General features: G+C 54.1%; 1 protein-coding gene across 1 annotated transcript in view; it reads left to right on the top strand.

Moving 5' to 3' along the window:
- The window catches only part of SCNN1G (sodium channel epithelial 1 subunit gamma), a 28,217-nt gene extending 20,677 nt beyond the window's left edge, over positions 1 to 7,540 (top strand). Inside the window, exons 7-13 of the mRNA XM_036309314.1 lie at positions 1,336 to 1,434; positions 2,988 to 3,105; positions 3,642 to 3,720; positions 3,828 to 3,885; positions 4,072 to 4,133; positions 5,780 to 5,855; positions 6,137 to 7,540. Coding sequence (XP_036165207.1) covers positions 1,336 to 1,434; positions 2,988 to 3,105; positions 3,642 to 3,720; positions 3,828 to 3,885; positions 4,072 to 4,133; positions 5,780 to 5,855; positions 6,137 to 6,517 — 873 coding nt within the window. The 3' untranslated portion in view covers positions 6,518 to 7,540. The remainder of the gene's footprint in view (positions 1 to 1,335; positions 1,435 to 2,987; positions 3,106 to 3,641; positions 3,721 to 3,827; positions 3,886 to 4,071; positions 4,134 to 5,779; positions 5,856 to 6,136) is intronic.
- Positions 7,541 to 22,033: the final 14,493 nt, after the last annotated feature.

Here is a 22,033-nt window from a genome sequence, read left to right as displayed (position 1 = left end):
CATCACTGCTCCCTCCTGGGAGACAGTATCCTCTCTTCCCTGGTTGGCTTGCCTGGACTGTTGATTGAGATCAGGGGCTGATCTGTTGGAGAGAGTCCCCAGGCAAGAGGGAAGATAGAGGGCCACTTTGCCCTTTGTTTGCTTCTGCTGTTGAACGTTTTAAAAGGAACACTGTAGGTTGCCCTTGAGGTACTTGCCACTAATTGAGGGAGACATCAGGGATCAGGCGAGCAGATGAATTACAATACAAACAGAAAGAAATTCTAGCCTCAAACGTTTTAATTCCTTCCCCACTCCCCACCCCCAATTATCTTTCTCTCTATCCAGGCTCTCTTCAAAGAAAAAAGAATGTTCTGCCCTCCCACAAATCTGTCATCCCCTTTCCCTTCGTCCCCATTCTCAGAAGAAGGGAAAAAAACCTCTCTCTCTCTCTCTCTCTCTCTCTCCCCCTCCCTCCCTCCCTGGTCCCTGGCTATCAGGGAGTCACAATGTGTATTCCATCACTGCTCCCTCCTGGGAGACAGTGTCCTCTCTTCCCTGGTTGGCTTGCCCGGATTGTTTATTTGCAGTGACAAATAGTAAGCTGAGCCAAACTGAGGAAACCACGATAAACCGATAAACCGCGGCCCGTGAGCAGCAGCGGCCTGTGAGCAGCAGCGCTCTGCCCCTCTGACCGGGCCTCACCCCTCTGCCGCTGCCCCTGGGCTCTGTCTAGGAAAGTCCATTTCGGGGCTAGAAGACACGAGGGTGGGACGTGGGCCCTTCTCTGGGACGAGTGCATGCAGCTGTCCTGCTCCTTCTCGTTGCCCTGCTGCCGGGACGCTCCAGTGCTGGCTGCCACTCTGAGAGCCACCGTGTTCCTCTCTGACTGCACCGAGCGCTTCGCCCGGCTGCCGGCAGCCACCCTGGCCCCTCGCCCCGCTGCGCCCTCTGCCTAATCTTCTTCCTCCCTTTCTTGGCACTTCTAGCTCTTTCTTCCATTCCATGTGGAGCCAACATGTCTCTTTCTCAAAGGCATCTCCCCTGATTCCCCCAACCCCTCCAGCCTCTTGACCCGTCTCATCGATCACTACCCAAATGATCTTATTTATTGTCTTTTTTTTTACCATCTGTCTACCCCACTGGAATGTACGCTCCATGAGAACAGGGAATTGTTCACCCACAGTGCCTAGAGTAGCAACCGGTGCTTAGTAGGTGCTCAATAAATAGTTGTTAAATGAAGGACCAAGAGCCTTTGCCGCTCCCAGGGGCTGTTAGCAGCTCCCCACCACCCCACCCCCCTCCCGCCCGCTCTGGGTCCGAGGAGCAGGGCTGACTGTGGGTCTGTGATTGTAGACGGAGTCCTTCAAGCTGGGCGAGCCGTACAGCCAGTGCACGGAGGATGGCAGCGACGTGCCCATCGACAACATCTACAATGCTGCCTACTCGCTCCAGGTACGCGCCACTCTGCGCCTGGACCCAGGCCGGCAAAGTTATGTATAGGCTGGAGCGTGTCTGGGACCAGGAACTCTGGTGAGAGTCCTTGGGGTTCATCCAGACACCTCAGGAACAACCGATGCTGGCTGGTTCCGGTCCCCTCAATCCGCCTGTAACCAGAGCTTAACTGATTCATTGGGGTTTCCATGGAACACGGTGTACAGCCGAGCCAGGCCCACTTCCTAAACGGCCTGTGCAGGAGGCACAGGAGCGAAGCTGTCTGGGCGGCACTGGCTGAGGGCCCCCAGCTTGGCTTCCCCACCGGGCCCCTCACTGGCCGGTGGTCTTGGGCAAGTGTGTCATGCTCAACAAGCAGAGGAGAGGTCGGATTGGATCCGGGGCTGCTAATGGGCAGCCCCCAGACGCCTGCCAGGCTGCACACCTGGTTTTTCTAGCCTGGATGGCGTTTAAAGGTCAGGGAATTTTACAAGAAAACCAAAATCCCCAGCTTCTCCTGAAAGACAAGATCGGGCCTGTCCCTGCAGGATGAACAGTGGGTGGGATTGCCCACTAAGTGAGGCCTGTGTTCTGTGGCTCCCCACGTCCCCACCAGCCCCTGGTGTCCGACCCCCATGACAGGCCCCAGCGGTGTTTGGGTTTTCGGCCCTCGAGTGCGATCATCTGTTACTCCTTGTCCCACATTCTCGGAGTCCGCAGGCCACCGCCCACGGGGCCCAGAGAGGCGATGGCATTCACGCCGACGGGATGGGAGGACGGGCGCCCTCCGCACTGTCCTGCTCCCTCAGAGCTGAGCTGAGAGCGGGTGGGGCTCTAAGTGAAGGAGACTGATAGTCAGAGAATGTCTGCCTGTGAGAAACAGAAGTGCAATCGAACTGACTTCAATACCAAAAACGAAAAAGGCTCCTGGAACGACCCCCTGGGTAATATCCAGCGAGAGGCCGCCATGTACAAACACTTTCATGTATCAGGTCACTCCACGCTCGCGGTGAAGAAGCCAGCGCCCCAGAGAGGTTAAGTCACTGGCCTGTGGTCCCACAGCGGGGAAGTGGCGAGCGTGGTCTTGAACTCCAGCAGCCTGCCTCCGAGCCCCGCCATTAGCTTTTATGTTATAAGTTTCATGGGTATTGCGGTGGCTTAGGACCCCAGGGATGCAGTGTGGTGGCCTGGACCTGAGATGGGAAAGGTGGGGACGGTGTGCCGCTCTGTCTCTTGGCATCTGCTCCAATTTTCCCACTTACCTGTGGGGCGGCGCTCACATATGGGAAACGGCCACCCCGAGCCCGCTCCAGCTCAGCCCGCTCTCCACCTCTCTGCTAGTCTACGTTCTCAACACTTTTCCTAGTTTTGTCTCTGGAGTCAGGGACCACCCGGCCCAATTGGCTGTGGTCTCCCAAGGCCATGGGAGGCTAACCCTAGATGAGGCATGTGCGGGGGCGGGGGGGGGGGGGCCCGGATGGGAAAAGAGAAGAAGGGGGAGCTCCCGGGGCTGGGGGGCTCCCTGGCCTCTGCGTGCGGAGAGGTTAAGGGAATCGCTGGGTCTCCTCTTTCAGATCTGCCTCCACTCGTGCTTCCAGACTAAGATGGTGGAGAGGTGTGGGTGTGCCCAGTACAGCCAGCCTCTGCCTCCCGCAGCCAACTACTGCAACTACCAGCAGCACCCCAACTGGAGTGAGTGAGCCCGCCCGCCCTGCAGCCCCAGAGCTGCGTCAGCCCCCCACACCAGCTCGTGCTCGGGTGCCCCCGGGCCCCTGCCCTGGCGGCCTTTTTCTGAGGGAGATATTGGTAGAGAGATGTTAACCAGAGTTTTACTCCTGCCATCCAGCCTGGCTTAACGGATACTTTCCAACTAAGGACCAAATGCTACAGCCCAGTCTGTGCTGAGAGCTTGGCACCTGTGTCAACTCCAGGAGGCAAGAACTATTGATAGTACCTGTCATAGAACAGGAAACTGAGGCTCAGAAAGGTTAAGAAACTTGCCCAAGGTCACACAGCTAGGGAGTAACAGAACCCATCAAGGGCTGCCGACCGCCACCCCACCCCCAGCACGTGTCCCTAACATCACAAAGCAGCATCTGCTTCCGGGGAAGCTGGGTTTGTAGGGAATAGCAGGAGAAATTACAAGGAGACCATGAGGGCGCCCCTGGAAACCCCCAGGAAGAGCCCTGTGGCCCTGATGCTCATGCTGCCCTCTGCTTGCCCCTCAGTGTACTGCTACTATGAACTGCACCAGGCCTTTGTCCAGGAAAAGCTGGGCTGCCAGTCCGTATGCCGGGAAGCCTGCAGGTGAGTGTACCTAGGGTGGGCCAGCAGGGGAGGGGCCGGCAGGGGGGAGTAGTGGGGGGGGGGGCTGGCCAGGCCAGCCACACTCACTCTGTGCCTTCCTCCCTTAGCTTCAAGGAGTGGACACTGACCACCAGCCTGGCGCAATGGCCGTCTGTGGTTTCTGAGGTCAGTTCTTCCACCCCCTCTTCCTCCTTGAGCTCCTCAGCCTGGAGCCTGATGCCTGGCTGTGTCCTCTGGCCTCAGGGGTGACCAGGGGGGCCCGGCCGGGGGCTGGGGCCGAGTGCGGAGGGCAGAGGGGCTGGCCGGCACTTTCTTTCATTGCCCAGGCCACACCTTCTTTCTCCATCACAGAAATGGTTGCTGCGCGTTCTCACTTGGGACCAAGGCCAACAAATAAAGAAAAAGCTGAACAAGTAAGTTGACCTCCTCCCTGTTTCCTCTGCCCTGGACCCGGCCTCCGCACTTGCTTCCTCGTTGACAAACCTTCTCCTTTTCATTCACTCACTCCTTTATTTGACAAATACTTATTGGCTTGGGCCATGAGCCAGGCCCTGCTCTAGGCCTGGGGCTCTTGAATACTTTGCCCACAACACACAGTAAAAAATACTTTTCCACTATGGCCCATTGACTACACAACCCAAATCTCAGCTCATAGATAGCATGCCTTCTGCACATGCACTCGGACAGCTCTCAGAGGGCACATGCTCACGAACCGAGCCAGCCCTTAACGCCCATTCCGATGGCCCGGAGCAGTTCTGAGCGATTAGTGCTCGTATCAATTGATAAAAATTGTGACTATCTCTATGGATGCAATCCGACACTTTCTATTTCATTTCACTTGGCGAAAGGCACTGGTCCTGACCCAGTACATTTATCTCATGGTTCCTGACATATCATGATCTAGTTGCCTTGCACTTCTAATCCCATTGAATTTTCCACATGGAAGTTCATTTCCAAGGTTCCTTTAGCAAAACTCAGCCCAGGGACCTCAGCAGATGGAGAGGAGCGGGGGCAGCGTGGGGGCTGCATGGGGACTGACAGCTCTGGGCTCTCCCGTCCGCAGTGCCCAGCACCAGCCAGGAGCCAGGCTGACCCCAACACATCCTAAATGTTTTGTGCCAGATGCTTTGTGAGTGCTGGGGTACCAGGACGACTGAGCAGACATGACCCCTGCCCCCAGGATGCTTCCAATCTAGTGATAAAGATAGACTTGGGCCCAGCGAGTGCACACTGTGAAGCCAGCATTGCAAATCGCTGACTCCCAAGGCTACATTAGCTCCACAAAACCCACTGTTGCCAGCTTTTCCTGAAAAGTCAAAAGTTCTGGCAACAGAAAACCTCCATTCCTGCGTAGCTCCAAAGAGCTTAGTAATAGCTGCCCTTTTGAAATAAGTGTGAACTCTCCAGCTTGTGTAGGCTCTAGCAGGAGGCAACTCAGCACAGCCATTAAGCGTGTGGCCTTTGAAGTCAGCTCTCTAGTGTGAACGTCGGCTCTGCCAATTATGAGCTGTGTTGTCTTGGGCAAGTTGCTTACCAATTCATTCTTAATTTCCACATCTGTAAAAGGGGGATGATTAAAACATCCTACTTCATAGGGTTGTAAGAATTAAATGAGTTAATTCATACAAGGTTCTTGTAACAGTGCTTGGCAACACAGGAAGTATCTGATAAATATTAGCTGCTATAATGGTTATTGTCATAACGACCTTATACGCAGCTTACCTCACTCATTTACATTACCTGCCTGTCTCCCGAGATTGCAATCAAATAATCACAATGTCCAAGGCCTACTGAAGAGCAGGGTGCTCTGGGCGTACAGCTGGGTGGCTGACTTAGGAGGTTGGAAAATGGTCTTGAGTGACAGACGAGCTGAGCAGCCAGGCCCTGGCTGGATGTGCTCTGGGTGCAGAAGGAGCGCTGTGGGCGTGGCCCTGAGATCCTGTGGCGCTCAGAGCCTGGGCCGTGCTGGGGGCTGGGCAGCAGGGACACAGCCGTGCCGAAGAGCTGGTCACCTGGTAGAATGCAAAGGTACCCAACTCACCTGTTGGAATTTCTGCAGGACAGACTTGGCCAAACTCTTGATATTCTACAAAGACCTGAACCAGAGATCCATCATGGAAAGCCCTGCCAACAGTGTGAGTAGCTCCCTTCTGGGACCCGTCCTGGGTCTGCGAATGTGCCCATCTGCCTGGCCTTGAGGAACCGAGTCAGATCATGGGGTTCTAGCCTGGGGTAGTGGGGACACCACAGGCCAGCCAGGCGGGCAGAGGAAGTGGGGACAGGAAGCCTGCCCACTTCTTCCTCCAACCTGTTCAGGGTCAAGGCTAGCCAGTGGCTCTCGCAGGGATCAGGGTCCCTGCATGTGGCCAACTCAGGTGGGCTCTGTCTTGATGTTGTGGCTCGGCCTCTCCTGCAGGTGGAGATGCTTCTGTCCAACTTCGGTGGCCAGCTGGGCCTGTGGATGAGCTGCTCCATAGTCTGCATCATTGAGATTATCGAGGTCTTCTTCATCGACTCTCTCTCCATCATTGCCCGCCAACAGTGGCAGAGAGCCAAGAAGTGGTGGTCCCAGAGGCAGGCACCCGCCTGTCCTGAGGCTCCCCCGAGCCTTCGGGGCCAGGACAACCCGGTCCTGGATATAGACGATGACCTGCCCACTTTCACCTCTGCGTTGCGCTTGCCTCCAGCCCCAGGGGCTCAGGTGCCTGGCACACCACCTCCCAGATACAATACCTTGCGCTTGGAAAGGGCCTTCTCCAACCAACTCACTGATACCCAGGTGCCAGCTGAGTCCTGAGGCCGAGCGAGAAAGAGAGACCTAGCCAGGACCGCCAGCCGTGGTCTGAGAACTTGGGCCCTATCTCCTGCACACAGAGGGGCCCTCTGCACCCACTCAGGGCTTTTCAGAGACTTTGACTGGAAGTCTGCCTTGAATAACAAGATGGGGCCTGGGCGTGTGCAGAAAGCTGTGGGCCCTGCCCAGCAGCACTCAGAGCCATCCCACCGAGACAGGCCCTACAGCGCAAACCCTCCGCACGCACGCACGGATGCCCCCGCGGGGACGGGGCCCAGGAAGTCGTGTCTGGCAGAGTTCTTTGCCAGAACTTGAGAAACACTCCCCAGCTTCCAGCCAGGTGGGGGCCCAAGAATGTGAGCTTAGGTCTGGGGGCCTGATGATGCCAGCTGTGCCCACAACAGGAGGAAGCTCCAGCCGGGCCTGGAGCTGTTTGTGAATGAACTGTTTTAGTCACTGACATGGGGGCAACGGCTCCTGAGCCCTCAGGCAGGGTCCTAGAATGTGTAGGAGGGAGAGGGTGCAGGGGGGAGGCCTGGGGATGTCAGAGGAGGCCTCTGGGAGCGGGGTGGGGGAGGGGCATGCTCTGGGCAGCTAAGCCAGTGCCCCGGGCCCCTTTCCCAAGCAGAGAGGAGCCAGTTAAAGGGCACTGCTGGACATGCCTGTCCAGTGGTAGCCCGAGGCATAAAGGGTTGTATCCTGATAGACTGCGCCCCCTCCAGCCAGACCCCGCACCACTCCCTCCCGCAGCCACACTCCAACGTGACCCAGCTCATGTATTAAGCACAGAGTGGGTCGCTATCAGCACCAGAACAGTGTGCTGTGTCCGTTCTGGCTCTTACAGAGTTCAGTGTCTGGCTGCAACCTGTGACCCTCAGGCCAAACCCTGGTTTTGCCTGTGACCTAAGATTGGGTGTTTTATCCTCCACTTCTCTTAAAAAATATCAAAAGAAGAATATTTTGTGATTCATGCAAATCCTACGAGCTTCCGATTCCAGTCCATGAATAAAATGTCATTGGAACACAGCCAGGCCTCTTCGCTTACGGACTCCGCAGCTGTGTCTGAGCTAAAAGCACAGCTGAGTGCAGTCATAGCTCTGAGGGCTCCCTGGCCCTGGACAGAAAAAATCTCCCGGCCCTGGGTTAGCAATAAGGTAAGTATGACGATCCCATTTTATGGGTGAAGAAACAGGGGCAGAGAAAGGCTGTTACTCAAGGTGACACTGCCGGAAGTTGCAGAGCTGGGGCTAACTCCAGGCAGTGTGACCCCAAAGCCTGGCATGTGATCACATCATCATTTTGCATCCAATCAGTGTCTGTGCCTTTTGAGGGTGGAGCTCGAGTCAGTTCCGGTGGGAGGAGGGGAAGGCTGGACACGGCGCTATGGGGCAGAAGGAACTCCTGCAGCCACAGCCTGCATGTCAGGACTGCTTCCCAAGCAAGGTTGACGCTAATGGAGGCAGGAGTGTTAGTGAAAGAGCCGGGGCTGTGGACACCTGGTCCAACCTGATCCCAGGCCTGTGGCGGCTACAGCCATCCTGTTCCATGCGGTGGTTCACTGGACCTCGGGGGGCAGGGCGCGGCAAGGAGGCCTGGCAGCCCGCGGGGAAGAGGTCACGGCGACCCCAGGCTGTCTGAAGCGCCTTGAGGAGTGGGCTCAGAAGCCAGGGCTGATGCAGGCGAGCGTCAGGTTACAGAGGGCGCCAGCCTGGCTGCCAGCCATGCCAGGCTGGGTGGCTGCAGCCAGTGCAGACCGGGAACTTGCCGCGGATGCCTGCCTGGACACTGCCCGGAGGGAGCTTCCTCCTTCTCCCCACCGCACAGTCACGGCATCAGCATGATGCCGCCTGTAGGAATGTTGCCAGCGAGGAGGGGTTGCTGCTGGCTCTGTCCAAGGTGAGGCCATGGGCACTTGGAGCCAGCAGCTGCCATTTGTCCCCCAGGACATGTGCAATCAGACCCCATGCTCCAGCCACTCCTTCCTGCCTGGCATCGAGCTCGGGGCTTATGCTCCTGGGAGGCCAAGTGCGGCCCGCTCCCCCTCTGGCCACGCCTCCAGGCCAGGTACAGATGCCACCATCACTGTAACGTCCCCACACACCTCTGCTGCCCCGAGGAGCTGGGCCCCTCCATTACGGCCTTTCCACCCCCTGATAGATTCTGTGTCCCTTTGTCTGTCCTGCACTAAATGGTGGATCTTGGAGAGCAGGAATGGTCTTCTCTCTTTGTCCCCAGACTGGGGCAGGTCTGAGAAGGTGATGGCGTTTAGGGACAGTTTATGGAGCTAATAAAAATAACAATGGCTGCGACTTGTCACGCTCTCCCTGTTTGCGGCTCCTGCTGAGCACCTCGCACACATCAGCTCGTGGGCTGTCACGCACAGGTCTTCTCGCAAATAAGGAAACTGAGGCCCAGAGCGTTCTGAGGGCCCCACCACTCGGGTGCGAACCACGGCGCAGAGCCGACGGAAGCTCTCCCGAGAGGCCGAGCCCACCGGCCCCAAGGAAGTGCCCTCGGTCCTCTGCGGCCTGGGGTCCAGCCTGCCCCGCTGAAAGGCCTCTTGTGCCAAGATGGGCAGGCGCAGGGGCAGGGAGAAGCTTTCATTCCCAGACCCCTGGACAAGCAGCCCCCGTGGCCCGGAGTTACTGTCTCCAAGGGACAATGGCGCCATTTGTAGGTCAGGGTTACGTTTGTTCTCAGACTCTCTGCACCTTTGTCCTCCCTGCTCCTCTGACTCCCTTCCCGGGCCCCTGAGTCCCAGACCCAGTGTCCCCACAGCCCCCACGACATGCCCCGGTAACAGAGACACCTCAGACTCAACCCGGCCCCTGTGAGCTGCACCCAGGGGAGGAGAGAGCTGGCAAAGACGCCGACCGCTCCTGGGCCTGAACCGCCAGCGGGAGCTCTGGGCTGGACAGAGCCCGCGCATCGGCGGGTGTGGATGAGGCCACCGGAGGCCAAGCAGGCGAAGAGGAGGAGAGAGGATGGGGCCCCGGGACCGCTGTGCTCACGTAGCAGCTGGAGCAGGAGCAGGAGCCTGGACAGGAGGCTCCCCTCCTCCCTGCCCCGCTCTGACCCTCCTGTCCCTGTGCAAAGCCATTATGCTGCACGATAGAGACACAGATTGCACGATTCCACTGATAGGAATACTCCCAGTGAGTCAGTCCATAAACACAAAAGGTAGATTAGCAGTTGCCAGGGGTGAGAGAGAGGGGAGGAGGCGGGGCGGCTGCTCAGTGGGCACGGGGTCTTGTCCGGGATGAAGACGCTTTGGGACTAGAGGGAGGAGAGTGTAGGAAATGGCACTCAACTGGGCACTTTAAATGGCTAATTTTATGTTGCGTGAATTTTACCTCAATAAAAAAAGTAAAAAAAAATTAATTTGTTTAAATAAAAAGAGTGAGTTAACAAAAATGAGAAATGAAACTAAAAAGACGAGCAAGATGCACTCGTGGTGGAGATCACTGGGAGCTGGGGGAGGGGCGGGGCGGGGAGGGGCGGGGGGTGAGGCTGCTCGGAGGCCGCAGCCAGAGCTGGTGGCAAGTCAGCCCCCACCTCAGGGGGCGCACGGGGCTTGCTTTCCTGTTTTGAGCCGCACTTATGCGTTTCTGCACTCCTCTGAAGAGCACGGTTTTGCACAATTTGAAAAATCTCAGAAAAGAAAGAAAATGGTGAGTAGTGGTCACATAAGGATCTGGGGATATAAACAGTACCCTGAAAGCAACGTGGTGTTCCTGGAAACGCACGAGGGACAAATGTCCCCCCCCCCCATTGGCGGAGGCAGCCGAGACCTCCCCAGCCGCGCTGAGGGACAGGGCCAGCCGGGCGGACAGGGCCGGGCAGCAGGATTCCTGGGACGCGGTTTTAATGGCCGGCTGCAGGCTGCAGGCTGAGCGCCTCACTGTGCCGGCTGGAAGCTGGAGGAGCCGGAGGTGACAGGAGCTGACTGTCAGCCTCCTTCGGCCTCTCCGCCCCGCCCACCCACAAGCGCAGGCGGCGACAGACTCTGATGTGACAGCTGTTTGTGGCTGACTGCGTGCACTCAGAAATCTGACAGTTGCCTTTTGTTCGTTTTAGCTAACACTACCAGAAACGCACATTGGTTTTCATACAAAAGTAATAAATGTTGTGTTAGGTCTCTTGTCTGCAAATGCCAAAAACCTCACTCACCTTGGAAGCCCCAGACGCGTGTCCCATCTCTTCCCACCCCTCAAGAAAGCAGGCTTCTCTCTCTCACGATTCCCAAAACCAACGTGACCCCATGGGCTTGCGTGGACACACTTGGCCACAGGTCTTGACCGCACCACAGACGCTGGGCCATGAAACACCGCGGTTGCCAGGCCTGCCGTGTGCGCTTCTGTGGGCACTGGGCAGGCATCTCACCTGCGAGCCGCCTACAGTGCGGGAGAGGCCGGAGGTGGTCGCCAAAGAGCCGCTGTCCTGCTGCTGCCATAGAAAGAGGGGCTGGGCTGGTCCGGCACGAGGCCGAAACCTGCTGCGGGAATTCAGAAAGCGCGGAGGAAAAACAGAGCAGCACCTCCCATCATGGCAGGCTTTCTTCCCGGCGCCACCGCGTCACCTTTCCATCCCTGGGGGGCTCGCTCACGCTCAGAGGATGCCCAGGCAGCACCGAGACAGCGATTGAGGAAGAACATGAGGAAGAAGAGAAGCAGAGGGAGCTTGGTGCCACAGTGAGGCTGGCTCTCCCTGGTTCCCCGCCCCCTCCTGTGGCCAGCCCATCGCTGGTCCCCACCGGCCCCAGGACACACTGCTGCCTCCTCCAATGCCCCCAGCCACCCAGCCACCCACCGGCAATGTGTCTGCCCACTCATGTGGCCGTTCACAAACCCATTCACAAACCCATCCACCGTCTTTGCACCGCCCATCCAATAATCATCTTCTAAACTCTGAAGTCAGCCCTAACCGGTTTGCTCAGTGGATAGAGCATCAGCCTGTGGAATGAAGGGTACCGAGTTTGATTCCAGCCAAGGGCACATGCCTGGGTTGCAGGCTTGATCCCTGGGGGACAGGAGTGGGTGTATGCAGGAGGCAGCCAATCAATGACTCTCTCTCTCATCATGGATGTTTCTGTCTCCCTCGCCCTTCCTCTCTGAAATCAATAAAAATATATTTAAAAAACAAACAAATGAACAAAACTCTGAAGCCAGACTACCTGGTCCTAGGACCTGGTTTAAACCAAGTCCCAACACTTTCAGTTGTTTGGCTTTGGTCAAGCTACTTAGCCAATCTGTACCTCAGTTTCCTCATCTGTAAAGGGGGTTAATAACAATTTCCACTGCCGAAGGTTGGTTCTGAGGATAAAATGAAATAAGGCAAATACTAAAAGCTTAGCTAACGGTCTGATTCACAAAGAGCCTCGGTAAAGTGTTCTGGCATTAGGCTTTTGTTGTTTTTATAACACTTAGTGTTTTTATTATCAGACAGTTGCCAGGTAACTGAATGGCCTAAGATTGGGCCAGCACAGCAACTTTTCCCTCTTTGCTGCCCTTGAGGCAAATTATGGCTACAAAGAACTGTGAGGAATCAAGGAAATGTCCTCCAGGACTTACTGATAAAAACAAACAAACAAAAAACTACTGTATCTTCATTTTCTAAAAAGGCAGCTCAGACTTTGCAACTCCTAAAAGTCCACAAGGTCTGGCCCTGAGATCTGCTGTTGCTGATTAAACTTCCTGGCTGAGGGCTGGGTAAACTGGACCACTGGGGGCCCCCATTTTAATGTGGGGGGGGGGACGGACAGGCACCAGCCCTCCCCTCACATCCTTGATGGGTTGTTATGGAAACGGACAGGCTTACAGAAAACCTCCTCATCACGCCTCCCTCCTGGGCAGAGACATCAGGGAAGGGAAGGGACACTGGATTTAGGTCTCTGAACCAAGGCTCGAGATCTGGAAATAATGTTCCAGGCCCCCCCCAATGATGACGCAGTTCATGAAATAAGGGGAGGCTATTGTGGACGAAGAGCGGTTCTTCGAAAGTCACCTCACAGGTGATCTGATCATAAATTCCTAACTGGGCAGGTCATGGTGGGCAGCCACACCCCTGACACACAACTTCTTTAGTGACAGGTTTATCTTTACCGTGACCAAGCCCTGTCCACTGCTCTTGTACATCAGCTTTGGAACCCAGAGTGATCCTCCTTTCCAGGTCCCTGGGAGGAGTAGCCACCCTCGGGAGAGCACATATTCTTGCTAACTATTCTGTAATCCCCACCTTGCCTTCTCCCACCTCCATGCAATCTTCCTTAGTTCCCCCCTAATTCCAGACGCACAAAAGCACCTGCAAACTCTCACTCTGGGAAGCATTTTTCTCAGCCTGTGGAGATCTTGCTTCCTGGCATAGCCTCTGTTTCTCAAATAAATTCTCATGAAACCTCTCTGCAGTTGTGGGCCTTCTTATGCTGACGCCGCGGCTGCCCTGAGCAGGCCAGCTGGCTCCAGAGGCTCTGCGCTGAGTCTGAACAGAGAAAAAAGAACAGGATCAGGGTTTGGCACGAGACCTAAATCAAGGGTCAGTCTCTGGCCAGAGGAGGGCCCAGCCCATAGGCAGGGTCAGGGGTCAATCTGTGGTCAGAATCAAGGTTCAACCCAGGGCGCAGTCCCTGAGCAGGTCCCTGGTCCTGATAACCCTGCTTGTTATTGGTGGGGGCTGCTCCTCGCCCACAGGTGTTTCTCAGGGTGGACGTGACTCTCCTGCACTTGACCTTTTCTGTCACTTCCGTGTCATTTCTTTCACTTTTCCTTCGAAGCTCCTGGCACAGGTCAATCCAGCCCTGTTCATTCTTGCCCACCTCACCCACTGTCGCCCTGGAAGACTTCAGCCCCGATGGCCTGTTTTGTTCTTGCATTTGTGCTTTTTTCATTGTGGCAGCTACCCCAGCTCAGGCTGGCTCTGGCGAAGGAGAGGGAGGGAGAATATTTTGACTCTCTGAAATGAAATGATGAGATGCATCCAGCTTTAGGCATGGACGGACCTAGGTGTGCAGTCAGCTGTTGGGGCTCCATCCATCCTTCTCCCCAGTTCCACGGTCTCCTCGCCTTTATGCTTAGACCACTTCTCTTATACAGTGGGAAGATGGTCTTCCCCCAGAGACCCTTCTTCCCCCAGCTTTCATAAGTCAAACTCACCAGAGGAATCTGATTGGTCCTGCTTGGGTCACATGCCCAACTCTGAACCAACCACTGTGGCTGGAGGATGGAGTATTCTTGTTGGCCGTTTTTGCATCACATACCCATCCCTGCAAAGGGTGAATTCTGCCCAAATCACACAAATCCCCAAAGAATGGTGGCTGAGCAAGCAAGCATAGGTCCTAACCTTGAGGTGCTAAATTGAACTTGAACTGGGCATGACCCACTCAGTCAGGAGACCTCACAATTCCCTGAGTTCCTCCATTCCAATCGCTTTCATCTCCATTCCTCTGTAGCCACCCACTCCCAGGGCTACCTTTTGGATATAGACATACCTCCCGTCCCTCCACCTTTCCTACTCTGTCCTCCCTCCACCCCTGCTTCTTAACCCAATCTGAATCTCAGGACCCGCAGTCTTCCCTAGATTTCCAACTAATCAGCCCTGGCCAGTCCAAGTGGGTTTTCTCTCTTCCTGCCAGTGGGCTCCCCAGTGGGGACAGTCACGGTTTTGCGCCATTGTACACATTTATGGTAATGTCGGTGACATCGAATAACACTTCTCAAACTTTAATATGCACCTGACTCATTTGGGGGTCAAATTTAAAATGCAGATGCTGACTTCTTAGGTCGGGAGTGAGGTGTGAGGGTCTAAGAGTTCCCAAGTGAGGCGGAAGCTGCTGACCAGCCAGGTTTCAGCAATCCTCCACTTCAGTGTCGCCCCAACGTCCCTGCCGGGGAGAACCAGGGGGCACTTGCTAAATATAAAGGTGACCAAGCTCTTCCAGGGATTTCTCATTGACTAGGTATCGGCCAGAGACCTAGGCACTCCGTGCTTTTAACACGTTCCGAGTGGCTTTAGCTCCCGGGAAAACTGGGAAATACTTCTGCCTCATGGTGATTTGGTTGGATGACTCATTCTGGCTTCCAGGTCTTCTCTGTCATCCACCAGTCCCACATCTGGTCTCCCAGAGAAAACCCAGCTGGGCTGGTGTGAACGCTCCTGTCAGGCAGCTCCAGCTGTGCCTCCTCTTGTCTTTGTTCTTTTCCATCGGGTCTTGGAGAAAGAGGCACGTCTTCACCTTGGCCCATCCCACCGCCTTCCTCAGACGCCTGGTTCAGCGCCAGCTCCCCTCATACCGCCCTCGCCTCTGCCCTTACATGTGGGGCAGCCTTCAAAGAAAGTGGCTCCCATGCCTTAAACCGGAGCCTTGGCTGAGACATCTTCCTCGGGCTCCCTCACACCGTGGCTGCACTGCTCTCCACGTGGTCCCCTGTCGCTCTTTCATCTGTTGTTTCCATGACACGCAGCAGCTCCTTTTGTCTTAGGGGAGTTACTGTGATTAGAAGTTCTTGAAAGTCGTGATGTTTTACGTGAGTAATGGCAGCTCAGGGCCTCATGTGCGGATGCAGCCATGGGAGGTTTGGGACAGCACAGGCCCAGGAAAGGCCCTTCCGTTGCTGTTGGCTCTGAGAGATGCTGAAGAAAACCTCCAAACTGGGGCCAGGGTTCATCCTAATCCACACTGAGGACAGTCTTACTGCATTCCAGACACGCGGCTGACGTGCTGCACACGCGAGCTCATCTAGTCCCCGCCATGGCCTATGGCACGAGTACTGTGGGCCCCTCATCTGTGATTGCGCTTCCTGTGGTTTCAGTTATCCAGGGTCATCCTCAGTCTAAAACATTAAATGGAAAATTCTAGAAGTAAAAAATGTGTAAGGTTTAAATTGTGTCATTCTGAGTGATGAAATCTCTTGCCATCCCACGCCTGGGACATGCATCTATATGTCTTTGCCCAGTGCATTGACTGTGTCATTGTTATGATTGCTCTGGTTTATTATTAGTTATTGTTAATCTCTTACTGTGCCTAATCTATAAATTAAACTTATCACAAGTATATATGTGTGGGAGAAGCATGGTACACAGTGGGGTACTGTCTGGGGTTAGGCATCTCCTGGGGCTCTTGGAACCTAGCCCTCTGTTGATAGGAGGGACTAGAGTGCTAGTCTTATCCCTGTTAGGGTCACCGAAGGAAGAACGCACGAGGCCAAAGCGGTGAGGGATTATGAATTTATTAGGTCATCTGGATACCAGATGGGCTGAGCCCCAAAATGGTGCCAGCCCCCAGGGACAGGGAGTCAGAGGTTTTTAAGGGCTCTAGGTGGGCTTTTTCTGGGCGGAGAACTCTCTGGGCAGGTCTGGATCCTGGGAAGGTCCGGAGGGGAAGGATAATGGTCTTGGCAAGTGGGATGTGGTCTAAGGGAAAGGCAATGTCCATTGTGAAGTGGCCTAAAGGTCAGTTCCCAGGGGAGGGGTCTCGATTCAGTTACTTGATTAAACCTAACATCCCCATTTACACAAAAGGAAACTGAGGCTCCGAGAACTGAAGTAACTTTTTTTTTTAATGCAAGATACAGGGTGTGCCCACTTCACTACACTCCAGCACAGGGGCTCACCGAGGCCCTGGGGAACTCGGCCACAGACACGCCAGGGTGGTTAGTGTGGCGTCAGAGGGCTGCCCAATGGCCCGCCCTGGCTCACTGCTTGCCTGAGCCCTGAGAACAAGTTCCGGATGCCCACTGGCAGGCTGTCCCCACACAGGCAACCTCAGGACACCTGCCCGGGTTAGGAGAGCTTGGCTCCCTCTCCCCTAAGCCTGTCTTGTTCCCTGGATCTTTTCTGATCACCGGCCACCATCTGGGCCCGAGACAAAAACAGTGTGTTGCCCTAGCCCAGGGGTGGGCAAACTTTTTGACTCGAGGGCCACACTGGGTTCTTAAACTGGACCGGAGGGCCGGAACAAAAGCGTGGATGGAGTGTTTGTGTGAACTAATATAAATTCAAAGTAAACATCATTACATAAAAGGGTACGGTCTTTTTTTTTTTTTAGTCTTATTCATTTCAAACGGGCCGGATCCGGCCCGCGGGCCATAGTTTGCCCACGGCTGCCCTAGCCAGTTTGGCTCAATGGATGGAGCGTTGGCCTGCAGACTGAAGGGTCCCGGGTCGATTCCAGTCAAGGCCACATGCCTGGGTTGCAGGCTCAATCCCCAGTAGAGGGTGTGCAGGAGGCAGCTGATCAATGATTCTCTCTCATCATTGATGTTTCTCTCTCTCTCTTTCCCTCTCCCTTCTTCTCTGAAATCAATAAAAATTAAAGAACCAAAAACCCAGTGCCGAGCTCTGAGTCTCACATGTATACTTGGCCCTCCATAAATACCTTCTGAGTGGCTGACAGGCACTGCCCTGCTCTGCAGGCCAGAGGAGGACAGAGCAGCAAACAGTTAGCGCCCAGGCGGTGAGTTCTCTGATGGGCACAGCACAAGGCTTTCTAAGAACACAACACAGGGTGTCTGCTCAGGGAGGCGTCCGGGAACGCTTCCTGGAGGAAGTGCGGTTTCTGCTGAGGCCTGAGGCAGGCTCGGTGAGCCGAGTGAAGGAGGATGAGGCAGAGGGAGAATGAGGCTCATCATAAGAGGAAAAGCCTCACCCCACGGGCGGACAACAGGGAAGGGTGCCACTACAGCAGGCCAGACACATCCAGGAGGTTCCTCAAGATGCACTGAGCTTAAGCAGATGGAAGGGAGGGATGGCCAAGCCATGATTCATTCCAGGTCGAGAGAGAAGCCCATTTAGGGAGGAGATGGAAGGGACCAAAAGATTCCCGTGACCCCTGCCAACCCAAAGGACAGCAGCTGGGGACAGCAGTGGTGCAGGGGGTGGGGATGAGCAGGAACAAAACTCGATTCTGCTGAAGCGTCCACCAGGGTCTGCCCATCCCAAGAGATGCGTTGGGTCCAACAGGTGGTTCCTGAGCATGGCCCCAGTGCGACCGGCTGGGCTTGTTAAGTCTGCGGCTACCACAAATCTGACATGAAATGAGGCCATTGGCACCAAAGTGAAACCCACTAGATCAGCGGTTCTCAACCTGTGGGCCGCGACCCCTTCGGGGGCCGAATGACCCTTTCACGGGGGTCGCCTAAGACCATCGGAAAACACATATATAATTACATATTGTTTTGTGATTAAGCACTATGCTTTCATTATGTTCAATCTGTAACAATGAAATTGGGGGTCACCACAACATGAGGAGCTGTATTTAAAGGGCCAGAAGGTTGGGAACCACCGCACTGGAGCATCTGCTTGAGGCGGAGGCCCCTCCCTGTCGCCACAGGCTGCTGACTCTTAAACGGGGCAAAGTGAAGGTACAGTAAACACCCGCTGTTCCCGCCTCTTTGTCGGGCCAAAGTGTTTAAACAGCCTGTGTAACCCATCTTAACACCCAGGGTTGAACAAACACAGGCCTCCTCCTCTACGAATGAGCAAATAGAGGGCAATGACGGCATCGGCATCCGCGGAGAGTGCAGGTTGGAAGCACCGGGACCGGAGGAAGGAGAGCAAACGTCCCCGCGCAGGTCACACTCAGCCCTGGGGCCAACGTGAAGGGCAAAGATCTGCTGATTTGTAATCTTGGTATTTAGAGGCTATTAATCTCGCAAACCATTTTTTAAAATATTTTTATTGATTTCAGAGATGAAGGGAGAGGGAGAGAGAGATTGAAACATCAATGAGAATCATTGATCGGCTGCCTCCTGCATGCCCTCCACTGGGGATGGAGCCTGCAACCCAGGCATGTGCCCTTGACTGGAATCGAACCCGGGACCCTTCAGTCCCCAGGCCAAAGCTCTATCCACTGAGCCAAACCAGGAAGGGCTCTCAAACAATTCTTAAAAAGAAAATATCCCTAGAACATAAACCTATTCAGGAGATAAAAAATGTATTTACTGAGATTGAATAGACCATAAAGGCAGTTAACAAGAGATTAGATGTCTCCCAAAGGTGCTAAAGCTCAGAGAGAAATGATAAAGAAAAACGATAAGCAGCTTGTGACAAAGATGGTGGGACATCTCAGCCTCCATGATCACATGAGCCAATGTTTTATAATAAATCCCTTTACGTACTTCTATTTCCTTATTATTTCTGTCTCTCTAGAGAACTGTGACTGACGCAATAGCACCATGACTATTTTATGTGTCAAGAGTGTTAAGGTGTCAAGGGACAGGAACCCTGTTCAACTCAGCATGACCTAAAGGGGATTCACTGTTTTATGTAACTGAAACATTCAGTCACATCATCCAGGCTTCACACACGCCCTCATCCGGAGGCTCAGATGATCTCGCTGGGTTGTTTCTCTCCCTCAGTCCTCAGAAAGGCTCTCTCCATTCTGGTGGACACAATGGACTCAAGCAATCCAGGAGGTGTATCTTAAAGCTTAGCAACCCCAGGACAAAGAGGGAATCTCTCATCCCACGTGCGGGGGAAGATCTGATTGGCCTAGGTCAGGGGTGGGCAAACTTTTTGACTCGAGGGCCACAATGGGTTCTTAAACTGGACCGGAGGGCCGGAACAAAAGCATGAATGGAGTGTTTGTGTGAACTAATATAAATTCAAAGTAAACATCATTACATAAAAGGGTATGGTTTTTTTGTTTTTTTTTAGTTTTATTCATTTCAAACGGGCCGGATCCGGCCTGCCGGCCGTAGTTTGCCCACGGCTGGCCTAGGTTGTGTCACATTGATCCCTGAAGCAATCAAGGTAGGAAGATCTGATTGGCTGAGTCTATATGTTTACACCCAGGTATCATTTTAAATTACATAAATGCTGCCGAAACCGGTTTGGCTCAGTGGATAGAGCGTCGGCCTGCAGACTGAGGGGTCCCAGGTTTGATTCCGGTCAGGGGCATGTACCTGGGTTGCGGGCACATCCCCAGTAGGAGATGTGCAGGAGGCGGCTGATCGATGTTTCTCTCTCATCAATGTTTCTAACTCTCTCTATCTCTCTCCCTTCCTCTCTGTAAGAAATCAATAAAATATATTTTAAAAAAATTACATAAATGCTATCAAACCATACAGATACCAGTGTTTAAATGGACTACAAAATTGCAGTAGGGAGAGTGCAGGAGGCAGCCAATCAATGATTCCTTCTCATCATTGATGTGTCTATCTCTCTCTCCCTCTTCCTTCCCCTCTGAAATCAATAAAAATATTCTTTTAAAAAGTTGATCACAAATTTTTTGACATTTCTTCCTTTGAAACATGGAGACTAATTTGTGTTCCCTTAAATGTAGGCCAAACTTAGTGACTTCTTTCTAATGAATAGAATAAGGCAGACGTGATGGTGTGGCTTCCAGAAACAACCATAGGAGACATGGCCGCGCCCTCCTCCCGCCCTCTTGTATTGCTCTCTCAGGGGGCAGTCAAGCTGCCATGTTGCAAGGACGCACAAGCAGCCCATGGAGAGGTCCGCCTGGGGAGCAATCAGCACACACTTGGCAGCCGGAGGGAGGCACCCGAGGAGCGATTCTCCAGCCCCAGGCGTCCTTGGGTGACCTCAGCCTCAGCTGGCATCTCGATCTTCACTCTGTGAGCCAGAGCCTCCCTGCTAAGCTACACTTACTTCCATGACTCACATAAACTACGAAGATAATAAATGTTTGCCCTTGCTTAACACTATTAAGGTTGGGGATAGCCCTGGCTGGCATGGCTCAGTAGTTAGAGTGTTAGCCCATGTGCCGAAGGGTCACAGGGTCAATCCCAGTCAAGGGCACATACCTGGGTTGCAGGTTCAATCCCTGGCCCTCGTTGGGGCACATGTCAGAGGCAACCAATCAATGTCTCTTTCACATCCATGTTGTTCTCTCTCTCTCTCTCTCTCTCTCTCTCTCTCTCTCTCTTTCTCTCTCTCTCTCTCCATCTCGCCTCCACTTTCTCTAAAAATCAATGGAAAAATCTCCTTCGGTGAGAATTAACCAAAAAAAGTTTAGGGATAATCTGATATTTCACAATAGAGAGCCAATACACATATCATTCTGCATCATGAAAAATCACTTAATATTGTGTTTTGTGGCGCTAGCCATATGGATACATGTAGACCAGGTTATTTTGACAGTCAGGACCACATTTTACTCAGCCATGCCATTATTTCTAGGCATCTAGATTGTTTCCAGTTTTCTGCCATTACAAACCGCGCCACCACAAACAACTTGTACACGCTTCCTTAGCATGTGGAAGAGCTTTGTAGACAACACACACCACATTCTCCTGGAGAGCGCCAACGTGCTCTCTACGGCCAACATCTGAAGAGCACCTTGACACCACCAGTGTCGGCGGTGCCCTCCCCCTCCGTGAGAGCCTGGTATGTCGAACTTTGTGCCACTCTGAAGAGTGAAAAGCATCTCGTTGGTCTCATTTGGATTCCCCAGACCCGTGAGCAGGCCGGCTCGGAGCCTCGCACTGCCTGGCCGTGCTGCCCCAGGCTCCGGAAGCATCCTTGGGCCAAAGTCTTCAGCAACACTGGACAGGAACCTCGTCAGATGCCTCCCAGGGACTTGCATCTCCCAAGGGATTTCCCATGACCTTCCACTCCCTGGGCAAATTCTGCTCTTAGTAACGGGCCTGGTGGAATACCTAGAAACTCAACTGGCAGCCACTTCCAGGAAGGAGTGGCTTCAGGCTGAGGTCTGGACTCGGTTCCAGTCCTGGAGCAGCTCCGCCCCTCCCTTCCCTCAGGAAGTGTGGCAGCCTCGGGCTAAGGGCAGCAGCCAGCCAGGCGCTGAGCCAGAGTTCAGAGTCTTCCCTAAAAAGGGCCCAAGAACTCTGCCCTCTGGAGGGTGACCCAATGGGGCAAAGGGGATGGGGAAGCAGGAGGCATCAGCAAGCTCCCCGGCATGAGCTGCAGGCACCTGCCTGGGCCCACATGCCACTGCTATGCCCTGAGGACCTGCCTCAGGTCTCCCTCAGAACTGGCCCCTCGCTAAACCTGGCCCACTGGCGTGTTTTGATTGGCCCATTTCATTGGAAAGACTTGCCAAAATGTGAAAACTGAAAGAAAAGTTTCCTAGAGCACTCTGGATTTCTGGCTTTAAAAAAATATTTTTTTTAATTGATTTTTAGACAGAAAAGAAGAGAGAGGGAGAGAGACGGAGAGAGAAACATTGATGTGAGCACCAGACATTGATTGGCCGCTTTCTGCACGCACCCACCAGGTGATCGAGCCCACAACCGGCATGGGCCCTGACTGGGAATTGAACAGGCAACCCCTCAGTGCACAGCGGAAGCCCAGCCAACTGAGCCCCACCAGCCAGGGCTGGACTTCTAGCTTAAAAAAAAAACCAAAATGGGAAAATCTGACTTCATCAGCCCGCATTCCCGAGTGGCATTCGGCAGTTGGAGCTACTGTGACGGCCCCTTTAGAAGCCGGCTCACACCGTCCCCACCACTTCCTGGAGAGCCGGCCATCACGCCTTTATGTCCCCCACCTGCCCCTGTTGGCATCGACTGTGGGACCCCAGGGGTAAACAGAAATTGTTGA

This window comes from Myotis myotis, unplaced genomic scaffold (assembly GCF_014108235.1).
Source record: "Myotis myotis isolate mMyoMyo1 unplaced genomic scaffold, mMyoMyo1.p scaffold_m19_p_5, whole genome shotgun sequence".
Classification (NCBI taxonomy): Eukaryota; Metazoa; Chordata; class Mammalia; order Chiroptera; family Vespertilionidae; genus Myotis; species Myotis myotis.
The sequence above is the reverse complement of the archived record's forward strand: the minus strand, read 5'-3'. Positions and strand labels throughout refer to the sequence as shown.